The 19,043-nt window shown below is 28.3% G+C and overlaps 3 protein-coding genes across 4 annotated transcripts; 1 reads left to right on the forward strand and 2 right to left on the reverse strand.

Annotated features, from left to right (window-relative positions):
* Positions 1-820: 820 nt before the first annotated feature.
* On the forward strand, positions 821-3,843 carry LOC126840308 (protein kintoun). The gene is made up of 3 exons (XM_050575963.1): positions 821-2,974; positions 3,044-3,240; positions 3,304-3,843. The coding sequence occupies exons 1-3, from the start codon at positions 1,010-1,012 to the stop codon at positions 3,650-3,652; spliced, it is 2,511 nt and encodes an 836-aa protein (XP_050431920.1). The 5' UTR covers positions 821-1,009; the 3' UTR covers positions 3,653-3,843.
* A 1,037-nt stretch (positions 3,844-4,880) lies between these two features.
* Positions 4,881-9,779, reverse strand: LOC126840154 (ATP-binding cassette sub-family G member 1-like). The gene is made up of 13 exons (XM_050575702.1): positions 8,869-9,779; positions 8,556-8,763; positions 8,360-8,477; positions 7,955-8,144; positions 7,746-7,891; positions 7,444-7,685; positions 7,260-7,376; positions 7,084-7,193; positions 6,691-6,856; positions 6,404-6,504; positions 5,708-5,866; positions 5,362-5,547; positions 4,881-5,290 (listed from the first exon to the last, which is right to left on the reverse strand). Exons 2-13 carry the CDS (start codon positions 8,647-8,649, stop codon positions 5,141-5,143), a joined length of 1,779 nt encoding a protein of 592 aa, XP_050431659.1. The 5' UTR covers positions 8,650-8,763; positions 8,869-9,779; the 3' UTR covers positions 4,881-5,140.
* Positions 9,780-11,872: 2,093 nt separating this feature from the next.
* On the reverse strand, positions 11,873-18,623 carry LOC126840155 (ATP-binding cassette sub-family G member 1-like). 2 transcript variants are annotated; one of them, XM_050575704.1, is made up of 13 exons: positions 18,452-18,623; positions 17,941-18,152; positions 17,725-17,842; positions 17,388-17,577; positions 17,175-17,320; positions 16,839-17,080; positions 16,686-16,778; positions 16,489-16,601; positions 15,927-16,095; positions 14,607-14,707; positions 14,382-14,540; positions 14,122-14,307; positions 11,873-13,602 (listed from the first exon to the last, which is right to left on the reverse strand). In XM_050575704.1, exons 2-13 carry the CDS (start codon positions 18,023-18,025, stop codon positions 13,447-13,449), a joined length of 1,758 nt encoding a protein of 585 aa, XP_050431661.1. In that variant the 5' UTR covers positions 18,026-18,152; positions 18,452-18,623; the 3' UTR covers positions 11,873-13,446. The 2 variants fall into 2 exon arrangements, with proteins under 2 accessions (XP_050431661.1, XP_050431660.1); XM_050575703.1 differs by having other exon boundaries at positions 18,282-18,623.
* Between the last annotated feature and the right edge of the window lie 420 nt (positions 18,624-19,043).

The following is a 19,043-nucleotide window of genomic DNA, read 5'->3' on the forward strand; positions in this document are numbered from 1 at the left end:
AATTTTAAAAATGATAAAAATCTTAGATTAAATTCGGCTTATTCAACAAAATTATGTATATTAATATTCATCTCTCTAAAACGACTTTAACACACACTAACTATTGTTTACCCAAAAAAAAAAATTGTCGTTTTTTCAAACTTAACTTTTAGTCAAATCACAATAAGTATTGAATTAGAGATAACTAAATGAATCAACGACAGAAACTAGATATTTTTTGTAACAAATAAAGGTTGCATTTAGTAGCAATAATAATTGTAAAACAAATCGGGATCCCAGAAGGTAACAACCATTATAAAAGTTGAATTGGATTAAATCAACTTTCAAGCAAGTATCAACAAAGAAGAAGCCATTTAATATTGTATTGTTTTTTTTTTTTTTTTTACAAGAAGAATACATAGACAAAAAGGAATCAAGAATGGTCTACGTACAGCATACTAAAGACATAGATGTATTATCTGATTAATGAGAACATTGCGGTCTCGCCTAACCTACTTGGTTACAACAATTAATAAATAATGTAAATTTTGACTTGAAAAAGTTTTCAATCTCTGCTAATTTCTTTTACATAGCTCAAAAATCTTATACCAACCAAAAGTATTTCGATTTTTGACAATTATTCTGCCGTAGAGTTTATACATTTGAAATTTAAAAACGAAATCGGCTGTTTTTGTTGTTGAATATCGAGCGTTAGCCGTATGATTAATATTATCAATAGCTCGGATTCATACAAAATATCATAACAATACAATAAGGAAACAGCTGTTTTCAATGCTAGCCCTAGATACCGGCCGGGTGTTGGTTCACTACCGGTGATATTGTATCTAAGTAGTTACTAACTATTGTAATATCATTAATAATACTATACGATAATTCGCAAAATGATATTTAACATTTCAATATTGTAGTAGTTAATAATATCTTAAAACCGTTTTTTGTTTCACTCGTTTGTGTTAATTATAGATTTCCATTTTTATAGATACGTTTAATTGTATTGTAGTGTAACATTATGAACGATCATCATTCTAAGTTAGAAGACTTGGACATTACTAAACAAGAATTGGAAAACATTGGCGAAGCGTTGAAAAATGAGGAGTTTCGCAAGCTCCTGTGCGAATATGTCGATGAAATAAACGATCCAAATAACCGTGCTCGTTACGAACAAGAAATCGCCCAGTATGAATTGGAACGAGGCGTACAGGTGACGTTCATAAGACCGATCGCCGGTTATGTATTGAAAACCAGCGTGAATGGCACCCGTAAAGTGTTTGTCAACATATGTTTCTGTGATGTTATTCAAAAACCCTTTTCCCGTCATAGTGCTGGAGGAGAACATTGGTCTTTGCCTCACTGTCTGTCGCCTGTTAGGCAGGACTACGATAAATCACAAAAATCGTGTGATGTGTATGATGTGATTTTTCATCCAGAGGCTTTAGAATTAACTAAATGTGGAAAGAGGCTAAAAGATTTAGTTGAAGACACGGCCCTCACGATGATAGAGAAAAATTACAACCTAGTTCTGGACAAGACCAACCTAAAGTATCCTAAAATAGCGTTCAAAGGAATCATCAGACCGTTAATAACTAGAAAAAAAACTAAAGACTTCAAAGAAACGCCCGATGAGGATATCCTACCTGGATGTCCATACAAACCCCCCAATGACCGACCAATTCAGACACACGATTTGGGCGTCCTTGAACAAACATCGTTGTACACAGTTCCCAGGCATATAATTAAATATCGATCCGATATTGACATTCAAGAGCACAGTTATAATATGCATTGTAAAATGAACGCTGTTATACCGAAAGAACTGATTGTTGAAATTAACCTGCCTCTTTTGGATACTTCAGCGTTTGTCGAGCTAGACGTATTGCCTAGGTCATTAAAGTTAATTTGTCAAAAGCCTTCAAAGTACAAACTAAATATCGATTTGCCCTACACCATTTTGGAAGACGATGGTAACGCTACTTTTGATAAAAGTGCTAAAAAACTTATTGTACGTCTACCCGTCCTGAGAAAAGAACCTCAACTAGAAAATTGTAAGGCACTTATAAGCGAAGTAGCCAGTTCAAAAAATATTAAGTGTGAAAACAACAATGAAGTAGCACTAGATGGTATTAGTGAAATAACGTGCAATGGTCAAAGTATAATAAGTAATAAACAAGATAAAAAAACAAATGGTTTTGAAGAACATATAAATGGCCACCAAGAAAAAAAATGTAACGGCTCTGTTAATAGTGATGTAAATTATATAGATGAAGAAGATGTCCATTATATACTTCCAGAACATGAATTTATTTTTGGCAATATCTCTATTCTCAAACTAAATGTAAGTAATGTTGATCCTTCGACTGTTAAAATAATTGTTGTTAGGGACGCAAATATGATCTCCGGAAAATTTCATTCCATGGGTTCTGGGTATTTCCCAATTTGGTATGCTTTTTGCCTTAAAATACCATCCGAATCAAGTTTTTCAAACTCTAATGTTAAAATATTACCTTCGGATGAAAACGTGATATTGGAATTTAATGTTAAACATAAATTTAACAGTAAAGAATATTGGTTTGGCCTCGACAAACAAAAATTGACTGTTAGAAATATTAAAATTGATGTACTCAAAGATAATGTTAACATGCTAGACAATGGTGTATTATGTAATACAACAGCTAACAACAAAATTAATGATCATTGCGTACATGAAAATGATAATGGTGAAAGTAAAAACGACGTGTTAAGAAGACAACATAGCTTAAAGGAAAATGAGCCGTTAAGTAACAATTGTCAGTGTAAAGACAAAAACAGTAAAAACGGTAAGCAAAATGAAAGACCTAAGAAGAAAAAAGGGAAAAAACTACAAAAATCTAATGCTATACCAATCGTTCATACTGGAAGTTTACCGGAAGGTAGCAAAAGTATCGAATTTAAGCCAGGATCGTTGCCAGTAGAATTCAACAACATAAAGCCAACTATTGTAAGTATTTAAAAAATACTATGAGTTTTAATAAAAAATTGTATTATATATTTTTTTCCCTTTTGACAGCGTGGTATTTTGAAAAAGAGTAGAAGCCTTTCAGAATGTAGTATTGCGGAAGACGTGGCAGAGTTTCCACAGATGTTTAGTTCGTCAGTAGGTAATGTAGACACAGAAAGTTCTGAGGTGTTGGATTCCAGCTTCAATGATTCTAATCATAGAAAGTCGGTTCGGTTCAACGATAACGTGATAGAAAAAAAATTTGAGTAGGTTTTATTCATATTTTATTTGATGTGTCCAATTTTAAAATATGTTTTAAACATTTTCAGTCTGAACTTGAGCATTGCAGCACAATCAAAAAAACACCAAAGACGACAACAGCGCAAACGCAATATACGTGAGTACAACACACCGAGCGAGAGTGAAACTTCTGAGCCTGAAGACAAAGTTTATGGACCACTCAACGAGATATCCGAAAGTGAAGAAACTAGTGTGTCCGAGAGTAGTGCTGGTGAAATGTCCGACGATAATAGTAGTTCCGTTCCATTGTCAAAAATTACACCTTTAGCTGATTCGAGAAAGGACCATAAAAGACGCAAGAGCAAATCCGCCAGAAAAAATGCTTCGCTCGCCAAACAGGCATCCACCAACAGTCTAATATTTCCGATTGAATATTAGTTTTTGCATTACCTACCTCATTAATATTGTTCAATTATTAAAAAATTATTATTCTTAAGTCTCGAGCGTTTTTTTGGTGCATTAGTTTTTCATTTTTAGAAAATATTTATTTACAAACATTTTGTTTTAATTTAAAATTATTGTCATTGTTTTCTTTTTGTCATTAAGTGTTTATAGTACAAGACACAAATTTGGATAAATGAATGAATTATAGAATCACTTTTATAAAAGATATAAAATGCAATTTATTTTAAATCATTTATTTACTCTCGATGCAGCTGTATTGTTCTTATTATTCGTTTAAAATATATATTTAAAAAAAAAAAGGTAACCTACAAAAAAGCCTGCAGTATTTACTGTTTAAATTACATTCACTAATCACCTATAAACATTGTAGTAGATTTAAAAAAAAATTAATTTTTATAATAGCATAATTTAAAAGTAAAAAAGTTATAAAATCATAAAAAAAATCTGTTGCAAGTTGAAACACATTTTATTTTGTATATTAATTTTGTAGAACAGTTTTTGTAATTTCTGAATATAAAAAGTAAATATACCAAAAGTTGCAGTGGTCAACACCACAGTGTATGGGAATGCTTGGAGGTTAAGAAAATGGACAAGCTGTTGAATTATTTTTTAAAGATAATACTTTCTCAGCTTTGCATTGAAGCTTACCTTAGATAATAATTAAGTATCAAATTAAAACAAACCAATTTTCAAACTAAATAATAGTAAAATTTAAAAACCACAGAAAGCATAAATTGCTTTCTGATAAGTAGTTTTAATAATAATCACAGATTTATGTTGCACATAATTTATTTTTTTGGTGTTATTAGCAAATATTAGTAATGTTTAAAACTTAGTAATAAAACCGTTTACATTATTATCCTACACAAATAAAAAATTAAAATAGCAATAACATGTGTGATGGGTCAAACAACAGTATTCTGTTTTAAAATGTGACGAAAAAAATCATATTTTTAACAAAAACAAAACAATAATAACAATAATATTAATAATATTTGGTTAGCTTATAAAATATCTTTTTTTTAACTTAGTCAAATAACAATAATTAGTTCATAAAACACCGATGCATTGTAGGTTTTATTTAGTTACTTAATAAAACCAATAAAAAAAACAAAACAGTAATCTTATTTTGAAAAAAGATTAACTGTGATGTAACTGTAGCTAAACAGTTTTAAAATGAATAGTTATTATTACTTTGTACTAGTAGTTCTAATAAAATGGTAATAAATAATATACAGTTAATAATTTTTAAAAGGTAGGTTCTTTGGTTTTGGTTATGATAAAATACATAATAAAATGGTAACTTGAACTAATCGTTTAGTTGGAAAATGGAAGTTGGATTTAAAAAAAAAATAATTATTTTGTCTTTTAAACGAGATCAATTTGTTAAGATTGACAGTCAATTAAGTGATGTACTAAATAAGTTTATAAAACTTTAAACATTATACTACTCATGTGCCGTTAATTAAGCTTTTTTTTTAAAACTTGGTAAACTAACATCTTCATTATCAAATAAATTGTAGTAAGAGCGGCCATGTTATACCAATATATGTTGACAGGCATGTCTAAGTCGTTCAACACTTTTGACGGTATCGTGTTGTAGCAGTACATCTAGATGTTGTATAGATTATAATACAATTTTTAGTAAAGAAAAAGTCTTGAAAATACAACGTCTAACATACTTTAGGACAATGTAGTTTGGCCCTGTTTGAACCGTAAACACAGTGTAATATTGCTTCCATAGCGTGTTTCATGAACGAAATATCAAACATCCATCGAAACAATAACGGAGTATCAGAAATTTTAATGAATACACCGCCAAACATCATCCACGGCATGAGCAAAAAACTTGTGAATACTGTACTGAACTAGACAAATTAAAAAAAAATTCCATTTAAAATATTTGATACCTAACTATAAATAGGCGTTGTTGTTATGTAGGTAAATTATTGTAATTCTGGTTTTTTAGCTATAAAGCTAATGTTAAAACCCCCTGAAAAATTAACTAAATAGATATTAATAACATACTTTTAAATCATCAAATAGTGTTCCCATGAGCATGCCGATTGCCTGTGACAAAAGCCCAACCATTAAAACTATAAGTGTAAAGAAAGTGAATCTCAAAAATTCCGGTGGTTGACCGGTGAAATAATAAACAACCACACAGTACAAAAATGTACAAAGCATCTGAAAAGAAAACATTTATATATTTAAAAAAAATCGAACAGTCATGGGCATAGATTTTAAATAACTAAAATTGATCGACACTAAAAAAAAAGCTTTGTTATGAAACTGTAGATAGTGTGAACTCCTCAAAATGTATAACAATAATTTTTTACCCAATAAACTTGTAAATAATCGTGTTTTTTGTTTTTATGATGGCTAGGTTAGGTTAGGTTAAAAAAAGTGCAATTACAGATTTTAGATTATTTGTTGTTTTTTTTTTAAATGGTTTATACTTACCTTCAGTCCTAAATCTACGCCTAAAAAAAGCAAAATAAAGGAAAAGATACCCCTTCTAAAGAAAGTGTTAACAATATTTTCTTAAGTTTTTCACTGTATGAAACGATTTCTGACCTATAGATTTGCATACATGAAAAAATCGATCCAAGGGTCAAAAGAGATAATCATCTCATATCTACACATCATCTTAAAAACAACACCTGTTCAGTTTCACATTAAAGCTAAAAACTAATAAGTTAAACAAAATTAAATGCTTAATACCTGGACAGGTAAATCCACAATTGTGTTACTGATATAGTACGTAGTCAACGAATACCATTGGTTGAAATGTTCTTTCGCAAGCACTTGAAATTCTAAGGGGACTGTAAAATATAAAACTGAATAATCACAACTAATAATTAAATAAATTGGGCAAAATCTGGATTTTTAAAAAATTTAAATCTAAAAAACACTCTTTAGAGTTTTAATATCCCTTTATTGAAAATCTTTAAAATTTGGATACTTTAACTGTTTAAATTCTGTTAACAAATAAATATCAGTTTGCTTACAACTTATTATCATTGTCGAACTCGCAGTGTACATAATAAACATTAAACTGAAAAACAGCAGCATTAAGTTATCATGGATGAACGAGGCATTGTCACCAATTCTAAAATATATCCAAGCGTACAACGAGCCCACCAATATATGAACCAGTAGTCTTGTGCTTAAAAACTGGAAAAAGTAAATTTAAAATAAATACCCATAGCAATTGTTTTTTTATTAATACACTAATGTTGGGTTGCATAAAGAATTAATAAATTTAATGATTCATTCGAATTTAATGGACCCATCACAAGCCACTAAATTATGTTATAGGAACCCTCAAACATCTATTGGTTTATTAAAAGTTTATTGAACATTTATCCAACCCCGCGTAAAACTCAAATTATAGAAATTACTTTTTCTCTTGACATTTTCTTAACAGATCGATGCAAAAGTGTTATAAGCTGAATCAAACAATGTCTATTCTGTTTTGTTATTTTATATTTTTCATCAGGTAACTGAATTTCTGTACAAAAAAATATTAGTGATAAATATCTAATAGTTTTTTATTTTTAATAAAACAAAATCTTACCTCCAACATACTTCGATTGATCAGTGTTATTTATCAATTTGGGTTGTTTTCCGTTTTCAATACTTTTAATCATGTTATAAACGTGATCTCCATGTTCGCCAAGACTTACTTCGATAACTGTGTAAAATAAATAAATAGTCATTAACAACATAATTATTTATTATTTCTCTGTCCATTTACTAACTAAAATCTGCAATGTTGTGGAACAACGGACACTGCAAACCCTGTTCGGCAAGGAAATCGGTTAGGTCTGAAGTTAAACCGTGATAAATACAATGACCCGTAGGCGAGAGCACATATAAAACGTCAAACATTTCTAATTGCAGAGCAGATGCTTGATGAATAGTGCATACAATTGTTCGACCTGATGTCGATAAATCTTTTAACATCGATACCACTTTGTTTGCCGACAAACTATCCAGTCCACTGAAAATATAGAAATGATTGTGAACGACAAACATTAGGTGATCGTAGATAGAAACTTACGTTGTTGGTTCGTCGAAAAACATCATGCTCGGATTGTGAATTAACTCCAAAGCGACCGATAATTTCCTACGCTCACCACCTGATAATTTTGCCGTAAACGTATTACGCTGACTATCCAAATGTAAATTATTTAAAATATCATCTATCTAAAATGAAAATAATGTTTATTATTTTTTATGGTATGTATATATTTAAATACGGTTGTTTACCATTTTGAGTTTACGCGAATCTAACATTAAAACTGAATTCTTTAGTTTCATAGCAAATTCCATAGCCTCGTTGATGGTGAATTCATTATAAAGATGATCTTCTTGCATGATATAACAAGACTGTTTTTTGAATAATTTTATATCTCGTAGTTTGTTGTTGATTAATATTGTACCTGAGTAATTGTTGGCGCTAAAAGAAATTGCAATAAATAAAACAACAACACTAAAAACTTAAAGTACTAATTAAACAAACAAAAATTAAACAGTAAAAGTGTAAATTTAAATAGACCTATGAATATGAAATCAAAATGTTCTCGAAGCATTTCAAAGTGAAAACTGAAAACATAAAGAGCTGTAACATCATTCATCAAATACGAATACTAGTAAATTAAACTTACTACTTACTTATAACCTGATAAAATATTTAGTAAAGAGGATTTTCCACAGCCCGAACATCCTATGATTGCACAAAATTGGCCGTAACTAAAAGCTCCATTTATACCATTTAAAACGGTTTTCTTATCTGCCAAATGGTAAAAGGTTTTAAGTTTAAATAAACCCATTCAATATTTGTATGTTTCAAAATATATACTGTGCTTACTAAATTTTAAATCTTCTGTCCAGGTATTCACTTCATATGTGAGATCTTTAAATTCTACATTTAATATATGTCTCGATAATAATGGTTTTGCCATAATTTCAAAGTATTCGGTGGGATTGAATGGTCTTACTTCTGAGGCCGCACATAAATTGGTATGTTTAATGTAACATTAACAGACATTTATTTGGCGTGGGTATTTGTGAATTAACTAAAATAACAATAAGAAACAAAATCCATCTAGTTGATAAAATGTTTTATTCATTTATTTAAAAAATGTTCCCAGAGCAGCAAAATGTTAAATATAATTGCTTACTTAGCATGTAATTTATTATATAAGTGCAATTATTTCTTGGTCATGGTTATTCATTAGGCATCATGATTGTATATTTTCATTTACATTTCGGTTTAATTAAAAATTAATGAGTATAATTTTACAACAGTCAACACATTAACATTGAGATTTTAGAATATATATAATATTATATTGGCATAAAAACAGATTTATTACTAGGAATATTAAAAAAAAACTTTTTACATTGTACTTTGTTAATAATTAATGTTAAAAACATAGTATAGCCGGCCGTTATAAAACTTCTACTATACTCTTTCAGAATAGAGTATAGTAGTGACTAAAATATAAAATACAGTATGTTTTTCACTATATTCTATAACAGCCAGCGACTACAAAGCCCAAACGCAAATACCCCACCACAGTCATAGATTCACGTATTGAAATTTAAAACATGGGCGGAATTAATTGCTTAATTGAGTCAATCACTATTGTTTTAACACCCATAGCAGGTATTTGCAATTTAATCTTGGTTTGTTTTTGTTATGAAAAACACATTATCGCAGATAAAAAAAATAGGGATAGCTCCACTTTTCCCAAATGACCATTCGCTACCAAGAACCATTTTTTCCATTGTACACTTTTTTCCACCCGACTGGTGCGGAAGGCAACGGAGAAACAACCACACCTTAACCACTTCCCCAGGATGGCAACTTTAAACTTTCGTCTCTACATAATACTTTGTATTTGTATTAGTAATATCTATGAGGAAATCCGACCGGCGCCCACTGATAAGAAACTCGTCATGGACATTTGTAATTTATGCAATTTAAGAAAAGTGGTAGCAACCCGAAAAATATAACACTTCATTATTCTTTTTAATGATTAGTCTGATAAGTGATAACTATTATTGAGTATAAATTGTACAATTTTTACTCAATGTCAATATCATATAAAAAACCGATATCCCTGTCACGCCAAAAACATATTTTACACAGGGAGTGACAGGAAAACAACCCCCCCTCTAGCTTCTCTGCAAGGTAAACAAAATATATCCATATCCCAAAATCGAAAATTAATTACAAAGTAATAGGAAGTAACCCTTTGAATTTTCACCCGCGAGCGCTGTACACTGAACAACAAAATGTAGTGAAAAAAAGGCAATTTTTTTAAATCGCTTTCCTAATATTGGTGTAAACAAACCTTAAGAAAAAAAAATTAACATTTCCTACGCCCAAAGTTTTTCCACCATAACTTAAAAAGTTTCAATATTAAAGAAAATAAAAAAATAATGTTAGTAGGAAATTCAGGTGTATTATTTTATTTTTAGCATTACCCTTTTTGTTTTATAATCGCCCAAAATTAAAATTAATAACAAGTTTTTTTAACTTTATACTTCAATTTCATAATGAATAATAATAATGATTATAATGTCACCCTGCAAAACATTAAAAAAAAATTTACTCGAACGCTAAAAACGAATTTTTGTCATTTTATAATGAAGAAAAAATGACTTATATGTTAAATTTAGATCTAATTGAGTTAGATTAGTTATAATACTAATGCTTAATGATAATTCCACAGATTTTATATAATACAATATATTATATAGATATTATTGTTTTTTTTAATTACACAAAAAAAACAATGGACATTAGGTAATATCATTTAACTTTCAATTGTTAATACACACATTACACAATTATTCTCAACATTTTTATTTCTACTTAACTTAGCGCACAATATGATTTTGGTTTGTGATGTCTGGATGAGAAGTTAGACTAAGAAAATTAAGCATATTTTTTGACAGCTATATAAATTATGTTTTAAGCAACGATGCAGAGCTGTTTTTATTATACAGATTATGATCTACGGTTATGGTTTTTTTTTTTGAAATTTAACTTAAAGGCTTCAACAACTGGAGCCTACTGGAACAACTTATTAACCTAGTGTACATTTTAAATAAATATCATTAACATTTTATGAAATTGAATTTTTATGATTTTCCCGTGAGAAATTTCTATATAATATAAATACAGCTAACATTTTTAAGAAAATAATGTATAATTGTAGATAAAACCGGTTTATGATGATTTGGATTAAAAAAACAAGGTCAAATATTAATTTTAGGCACACATAATATTATCATAATATTATATTTAAAAAAAGATCTATACGCCGTATAGTATTTTTCGGTTACAGTAGTTTTATTTCTATACTTATTTTTTTTTATACTCAGTCGGTAAATAATTTTTTGAATTATATTAATATAATTCAATACATAATTATTGTTATTCGGATGATTGACCTTCATCGAAACGTCTAGCCTCGAGACTTAAGATCATAATATGATCTAAGCCCGGAACAATAAATAGCTAAACCACTCTGTCAATTTTAATGATATAGATAATGATAATGTTTATGACTATAATGCTGTTGATAAGTTAATGGTACCTAATGATTTTGGCTATACATTTAGCGAATAGACCGAGTCCGCGTCGTGGGACACGGCAAGGTTAGGTTATACTTTTGCCTAAAAACTGGTTTTTTTGCGTGACCGTTTCAGCCCTCTACGACATCGGGAAGTGGGTTAAACTAATTTTGCAAGATTTGAAAATACTCATACGTACGTGTTAGCGAGTTAAAGAAAAGCAGGTAAAAGTATATAAATGAAAATAAACATCTTCGTTTTTGATCTTAAGAAAAATATCCGAAATTTCGTTGTCTGTCATCTATATTAAAATAATTGATCAAAGAACGATTTTTATTCAATTTATTAATTTTAAATGTCATTCCAAGTGTTTGCAACAACTAAAAATCGTTTATAAATTGAAAAAAATCAGAATTAATTTCCCCTCTTCAAAATAATAATAAAATAAAATTTACTTTTTTTACACTCGGTAAGTTTATCAATTATATTTAAAAAAGGTTTTGGAACTTATCCAATAATATTTTTGAAATTAAACACTTTAGGAAATAAACAATTGTGTTTATATATATACATCTAAAACATTTATTATGATATAATTACATCAATTTTATGTAAGATACAATTGTAGATAAGTATACAGAGTGTACCGGAAACAAATGTCACTCTACGGGTTAGCTACGGGATTTTTTGAATTTTTTTTTTTTGACAAAAACTTGTATTTTGCTGGTTTATTTGTGAAATATCAATCAAAAAATAAAAATAAACTTTACCATGGAATTTCGTGAAAAATGTTCCTGTTAAAAAATGATCATTATTATTACCGCTATTTTTGACTTATGTCCAAAATCGTAAATATGGTGAGACTTATGAATTAGTATGGGCAGTTACCAAAAGTTATCAGGGATTTCCGTAGTGATTATTTAATGAACTTATTAGAAAAAAAAACTACTAATTTCGTGGTAATAATTGATTACAGATTTTGCTCACGAAAAAAAAAAATACCAAATCGAGTGACCCCTTGTTATATAAGATCATTTTTCAGAAAATTCCATGGTATGGTTTTTTTATTTTTGATGGATATTTTACAAAAAAAAACCAGAAAACCATAAGTTTTTTGATACAAAAATAAAAAATTCAAACGATCTTTTCTTAGGGCCTCCTATATAATACCACCTGTGAGAAACTTGTTACTAGTATATTATGTATAATTTAAAACCGCTCATAACTACAGATTAACAATTACTTAGAAATGACTAAGTACAATTTCAAAACACTTGAAATATACATTTAAAGATTAATAATAAACATTAGTTATAATTTATAACTTATAATTATTGCCAAGTTAATAATAGTGTACAAGATACAGTCACAAAAAAATTAATAAACATGTTTAAATATATTTACGTGTACATATAGTAGTTGTGAATAAATAAGTGGTATGTTTTGTAAGTAATCGGTAAATTTGTTCAAAATGAATAGAATAATTCATTTTTATAAACACTAAAATTGTCATGTATAAAAATTTTTCACATATTTTAAGTATGACAGAAATTGTCTAATACTAACAGTAATAAGTTGAATAAATACTATATTAATACAGTCTCTTGGTAGTTGGTATAAGTATAGGCATAAAATAAACTAATTATTAATACCTAATATTTAATAAATGGACGGATTTGAACTATAATATATGATTAATATCCTCAATTATTTATACAGATCAACAACTAAAATCAATAAATCGTTACTAAAATAAACGAGAGAAAAATCCAATCTGGTCGATTTGATGTATCAAAACAATAAAGAAATCCAGATATAAACATCGAAAATTGAATATCCAATAATTAAATATTGGTCAAATAGCCGACATTATAAAACAATGTTAATAATTTTTTCACAAAAATATTAGTAAACATAAACAAAAAAATAACACTAGACACCAGTGTTCAATGAAAATTATTTTTCAATAAATAATAATCATTACTTTTTATGTCGAAACAAATATTTTTAAAAATTAAGTTATTTTTAATGCTTATAATCTAAAAACAAAAATTGATAGGTGAAAATATATTTGATTATGATTTTATCACATATAAAAGATATATAATACTTAATGGTATTTTCATAATGAATGATTATCAATTAAATCAGTCAAAAAATTCAAATTTCAATTATCTTGATGATAGTTTATACTTTAAGGATACATAAATAAATATTTTTAATACTATATAAATACTAGTGATAAAACTAAAATTAGTCCAGTAAATATTATCACCCATATCGAGTACTTGTAGTATTAGTTTTGGTGAGCCGTATAAACAAAAAACCTACAAAAACATTAAAAAAAATGTTATATTTTTTTAAAGAAAAGAATTGTTTCATTTATTTATTTTTAGTTATTACTTCTTTGTATAATACGTCAAAGAAATTATTTTTATGATTATTATTTCTACAGATAGTTGAGAATTTAATTTAAATAATCATTTGATTTATATTTGTATAACTTTATATATTAAGCATACTATATTGAACATTACTGAAAACTAAAAAAAATGTTGCCTAGAAAGGATGAAAACTTGCGTACCTATAACATATTGACAGTAATACTGTAAAAAGTCGTACTTGACATTTATGAAATTTTTTACAGCACAGCAAAAAAACAGTTACTCAACGTACCTATTTCAAAATTATACTGCCATATTATGGTTCAAACTATCTTAAAAATTACCAATATAAAATAATTTTTGTTGTGGTTTTTCTACAATATAATATGTACTACCAATTAAATATACATTAATTTTTCTAACTGTAAAATAAAAAATGCAATAGCATTCGTGTTCACTTACAGTCGGGCACGGTAAGACAGGACGATCAAAACCATACACAGAATGCAATACTCCTTGAACGGCGTGTTTCATAAATGAAAAGTCGTAGAGCCACCTATATATTTCAGGAGTGTCAGATATTCTGATCATGCCTCCAGCATACGTAGTCCAAAACAGTAATATAACGGCAACAACAATAGAGTTGGTCTAAACATAATACTAGTATTGTTATCATCATCAATGCGTTTTTTTTTTTACTGTAACGTTGTTGTAACACTTACGACAAAATTTTGGAAAAAAGTACTGACGAGCATTCCAATTGCTTGCGACATCAATCCGGTCATGATGAACATAAGGAGAAACAAAGTCACTCTAAATAACACAAGTGGTTGACCTGACAGTAAGTAAATTAAGGCGCAAAACACCAAAGTACAGCAAATCTATAAAAACCACACATTTTTTATTCCTATCAAAATAATAAAGGTATTTTTTTCTACAAATATTACCTGTAAGGGTAAATCTACAAGTGTCACTGAAATATAATATGACTTCAACGAATACCAACGATTAAAATACTCTTTTTGCATGATTGAAAACTCCAAAGGAACTGAAATAAGTTTTTCTTTAATTATTTACAATATGGGTAAAATTACCTAGATTTAAAGACCACAAGACTACTTATAAAGCAAAAATTAAAATGTATGACTTGAATTACATAACTGCTATTTTACAACTTGGTTTACAAAGCTTAAAAAAATGGAATCTCTTTCGTGCATTATATTAAACATATATTTTAAACATTTTAACACAAGCTACTTTATACATATAAATTAAAGACGAAAAGTTTTTTCGAAAAATATTGATTTTTTATAGTAAAAGTATTATTGATTAACCATGTTTTTGTCAGTTTACACAATTCGCCTTTTTCCAGTTTGCAGTTTAAAAAATATGATTTTGAAAATAACGTGTTTAGAATTTATTTAGTTTATATTAGGTGGTGCACGGTGGGCCTTTTGTGTAACAATAAGTACCTTAATACTCCAAATTAAGATTTAAACTTAATGAGTACATTCTTCAATAGATCTAGTATTTATTAATTAGGAAAAAATTGTTTAACCTGATAAAACAGATTCCTTCCCCTAAGATACAATTTTTTAATTGTTCATTTATACTTTTTTTAGTTTTTTCACTAAAAATCTTCCCAAAAATGTCTCCCTAGGCAAATTATTCTATCACATTTTAATAATAGGTATTTTGCTATAATCAATAAGTCACGTAAGTCATACAATGTATTAAGAAGTCACTATACAATGCGTTTGTGACAATTGAAGCAAATTTTAGTGATGTGGTCTACAAAAAAAAAAAAAAAATGTTAGGTAGTCTATATAATATAACGTCTAATAATGCATAAAATACTGTTTAGTCTACACATATATAACTTTCTTTTGGATTTTTTCAGAAATGTGACTACTATGAAGAAATGTTTTAAACCTTGTATACACTAGAGAGCCGAACCTCAAATTCCAAATGTGTTATAGCTAAATGTTGAGTGACAAGTCACCTAATGTCAGAATTTTGACGACCATTGATGTAATGTTGCTGCCACAATTGACTGTAACATATTTATGTTGCAGTTCGGGGTTCGGCTTGCTGAAGACAAGGCATTTGGACCTAATTGCTTCATTTCTTTTGTTTATGGTACATGCATTTTTAAAATTTTAAAAATTTAAGCAAAATATGTAGATAATTAACAAAGTGGTATCGAAATGGCTAAATTTCTGACTTAATATTATAATTTTTTAATGAATTCTATCTATTGTACTTACACTTAACAGACATAGTAAACGCTGCTGTATAAACTGAAAACATTACACAAAAAAAAAGTAATACTGCATTATCCCGAACGTGCATTCCATTGTCTCCTAATCCGTAGTAAACAACCCCAAACATGCTGCCAAGTAATATGTGAACAAATAATCTGACATTTACTAGAAACTAAAAAAAAAAAAATTGAGAAATTGTTGTGTTTTTTTCCAGGATCAAAATAGCAAATGTAAAAATAGCAACGTAATAATAGCAAAAAATAAATATACGAAAAATGTTAACATAAATAAATAAATATTGGAATACACCATTTCTCTGTTTATCTTTTTATTCAAATCCTCTAAAAATTCTAGAATTATTACTTTTAAGTGTTTTAAAACTTAATTAACTTTTAAAATCAAATGACAACAAAACAGTTAAAATATTTATAAAATATAATGTATAAAAAACATAATCCGCTAAAAAAAATTTGACAAAACAAATTTCAATAAGCTTATCATTTGCTATTATTACTGGTTAGCAAAAATATTTTTCACTATTTTAGTTGTTAAATTTATTACTCACATTGTCTCTAAATGTGATGAGCATAGATCTACGCATGAGGATCCATATTTCGGGGAAAATATTTGTGGGATATTCTCTTTTATGAATGACGTACATATTATTGTTAATGTTACCTAAAACACGCAATTATTAAAATAATTTTTTAAAAATTATGCCTTATAAATCATTACAATAAAAAAAAAATCTGAAAATACTACCATATTTTTGTCTTTCATCATGATTTTTTTCAATAACATTTTTTGATAGTATATCGTTGTGGTTACCATATTCACCCATACTAAGTTCAAGCACTAAAATTAAAATTAAATATATATTTTTTTTTAACAGGATTATTTTTTTCTTTTACTAACCGTAATCAGCTGGGTTGTGGTACTTAGGGCACTGAAGTCCTAAAGTAAAAAAATAATTTACCATTTGCCTGGGTTCTCCATTATAAATGCATTGGCCATTTGGCGATAAAACATAGACAGTGTCAAAAATATCCAAATGATTTGCAGTAGCCTGATGAATTGAACAAACGATGGTTTTTCCAGAATCGGCCAATTTCCTTAATATTTTTAGTACATTGTTAGCAGAAACAATGTCTAACCCTCTAAAAAAATGTATGGTACATTTTTTTATTAGCATTAATCATACATGTAATATCAATTAATATTGTCTATTGTAGTTCACATTATAATAATTACGTAGTAGGTTCATCGAAAAACATCACTTTAGGGCTACGAATTAATTCTAATGCAATGGTTAATCTTTTCCGTTCTCCTCCTGAAAGTTTATAAACCAAGGTATTTCTTTGTTCATTTAGCAATAAACTATTCAACAGCTCGCTGATCTAAGCAACACATTTAAAAATTATTGAGGCTTTTTAAATTTTTTTTTTATTTAAGCAATTAAATTACGGTATCCTGTTTGTCCGTATCCAAGTTAATAATTGAATGTTTGAGTTTCATGGAGATTTCCATAGATTCTAAAACAGTTAAGTACAATTGCAAATGATCTTCTTGCATGATGTAACTCGAAATTTTTCTAAATGATGACAAATCTCTTTGCATTCCATTTAGAGTCACCGATCCTTTATAACTACTAGAACTGCAAAAATAAGATGGTTAATTATGTGAAATATGTTCAACGCTAGATCTGCACTCTCGCAATGCGTTAACAAAATTAAAACAGGACCAAGTGCTGACTAGGGTTAACACGTCAGGAATGTGGTGTTTCAATAAATAAAATACTCACTTAAAACCAGACAATATGTTCAATAGAGATGATTTTCCTGAACCCGAACACCCTATAATGGCACTCATTTGATTTTTGAAAAAAGTACCACTTACGGATCTCAGTATTGTTGTCTTTTCTTTAATAAAATTAAAAAAATAATTGTATGTGACGTATAATTAATTACTTGAACAACAAGTAATGTCGCCGATAAAAACAAATATTAAAAATACATACCTGGCATCCATTTCATTGTTACTAACGGATCCCACGTATTGACCGTTAACAATATATCAGCGAATTCTATGTCAAAACCTTCCATTTTTGAGCGGCGATATGAAGCCAAAAGGGTATTGTTTATTTTTCTTTGTCAATTTAATAAAATAAAATACTTTGAAAGGTAATGAGTTATAATTTGTTCAGTAAATCAAACTTTTACGACTAAAGATCTACAGTAAAAGAATCAAAAGCAATCACTATATGTTAAACGTTTGTTGGAATAAATTAGATATGTTACAAATTAAATAAATCCAGTTTAAACTATATACTATTTAGGTACATAAAACATTATGACTTACTCGGTAAGCCAATTATATAACACTTGTATTAATATAACCAGTATTGTGTCCACTACAGCACTAGACACTATTACGAATTAATGACCTGCGTAAGGTACTCAGCAACATGGTGTCCTTTTACTTCACATTATATACCTACCAAACATGTAAATTATAATTATTACTCTTACTTATATTAAAATAATTTTCTTCCACCAGCATAATCGTCCATTGCTGGTCCTGCTAAGAGCAAACCAGCAGCAGAGACCGGCGGAGACCTTGAAGAGTTTAAAATATAATAGCGCAATACTCATAAAGAAATAAGAAAAGACTTATGATCATTATCTTCTTATTATCATTTATATTTGCCACTATTATCACAGAATAGATATAAAGATGCTATTATCTTTCAAAAGTATCGTTCGCCGCTGATAAGTGATAACGGTAAAAAAAATGCAATATTATTATGTTCATTTTAATTGTCACAAACTGACTACACTCATTTTTATTAAAATCCTATAATTTTGAAGATGTATTGTATATCCCTTATGAGTTACATATACATTCACCCTTTCTGAGTAGAGATGCGTGGGAGATATCATTAACATTTTGGTTCAGAATAATGTACCTAAAGGCTAAAACACAAAAAATAAAATACTTGCTGAAGAAGTTATTATTAATATAATAAATTGAATTATTCAAAACCGAATAAAAATCGAAAACTTCGAATTTTTTAATTAACCTAATTGATTTTTATATTAAGTATAGGTTTTAAACAAATTT

The sequence above is a fragment of the Adelges cooleyi genome, unplaced genomic scaffold (assembly GCF_023614345.1).
Source record: "Adelges cooleyi isolate 19-005CV unplaced genomic scaffold, UGA_ACOO_1.1 ACOO_flye_CR_arks_rails_tigmint_CR_PRNA_376, whole genome shotgun sequence".
In the NCBI taxonomy this organism is placed as follows: Eukaryota; Metazoa; Arthropoda; class Insecta; order Hemiptera; family Adelgidae; genus Adelges; species Adelges cooleyi.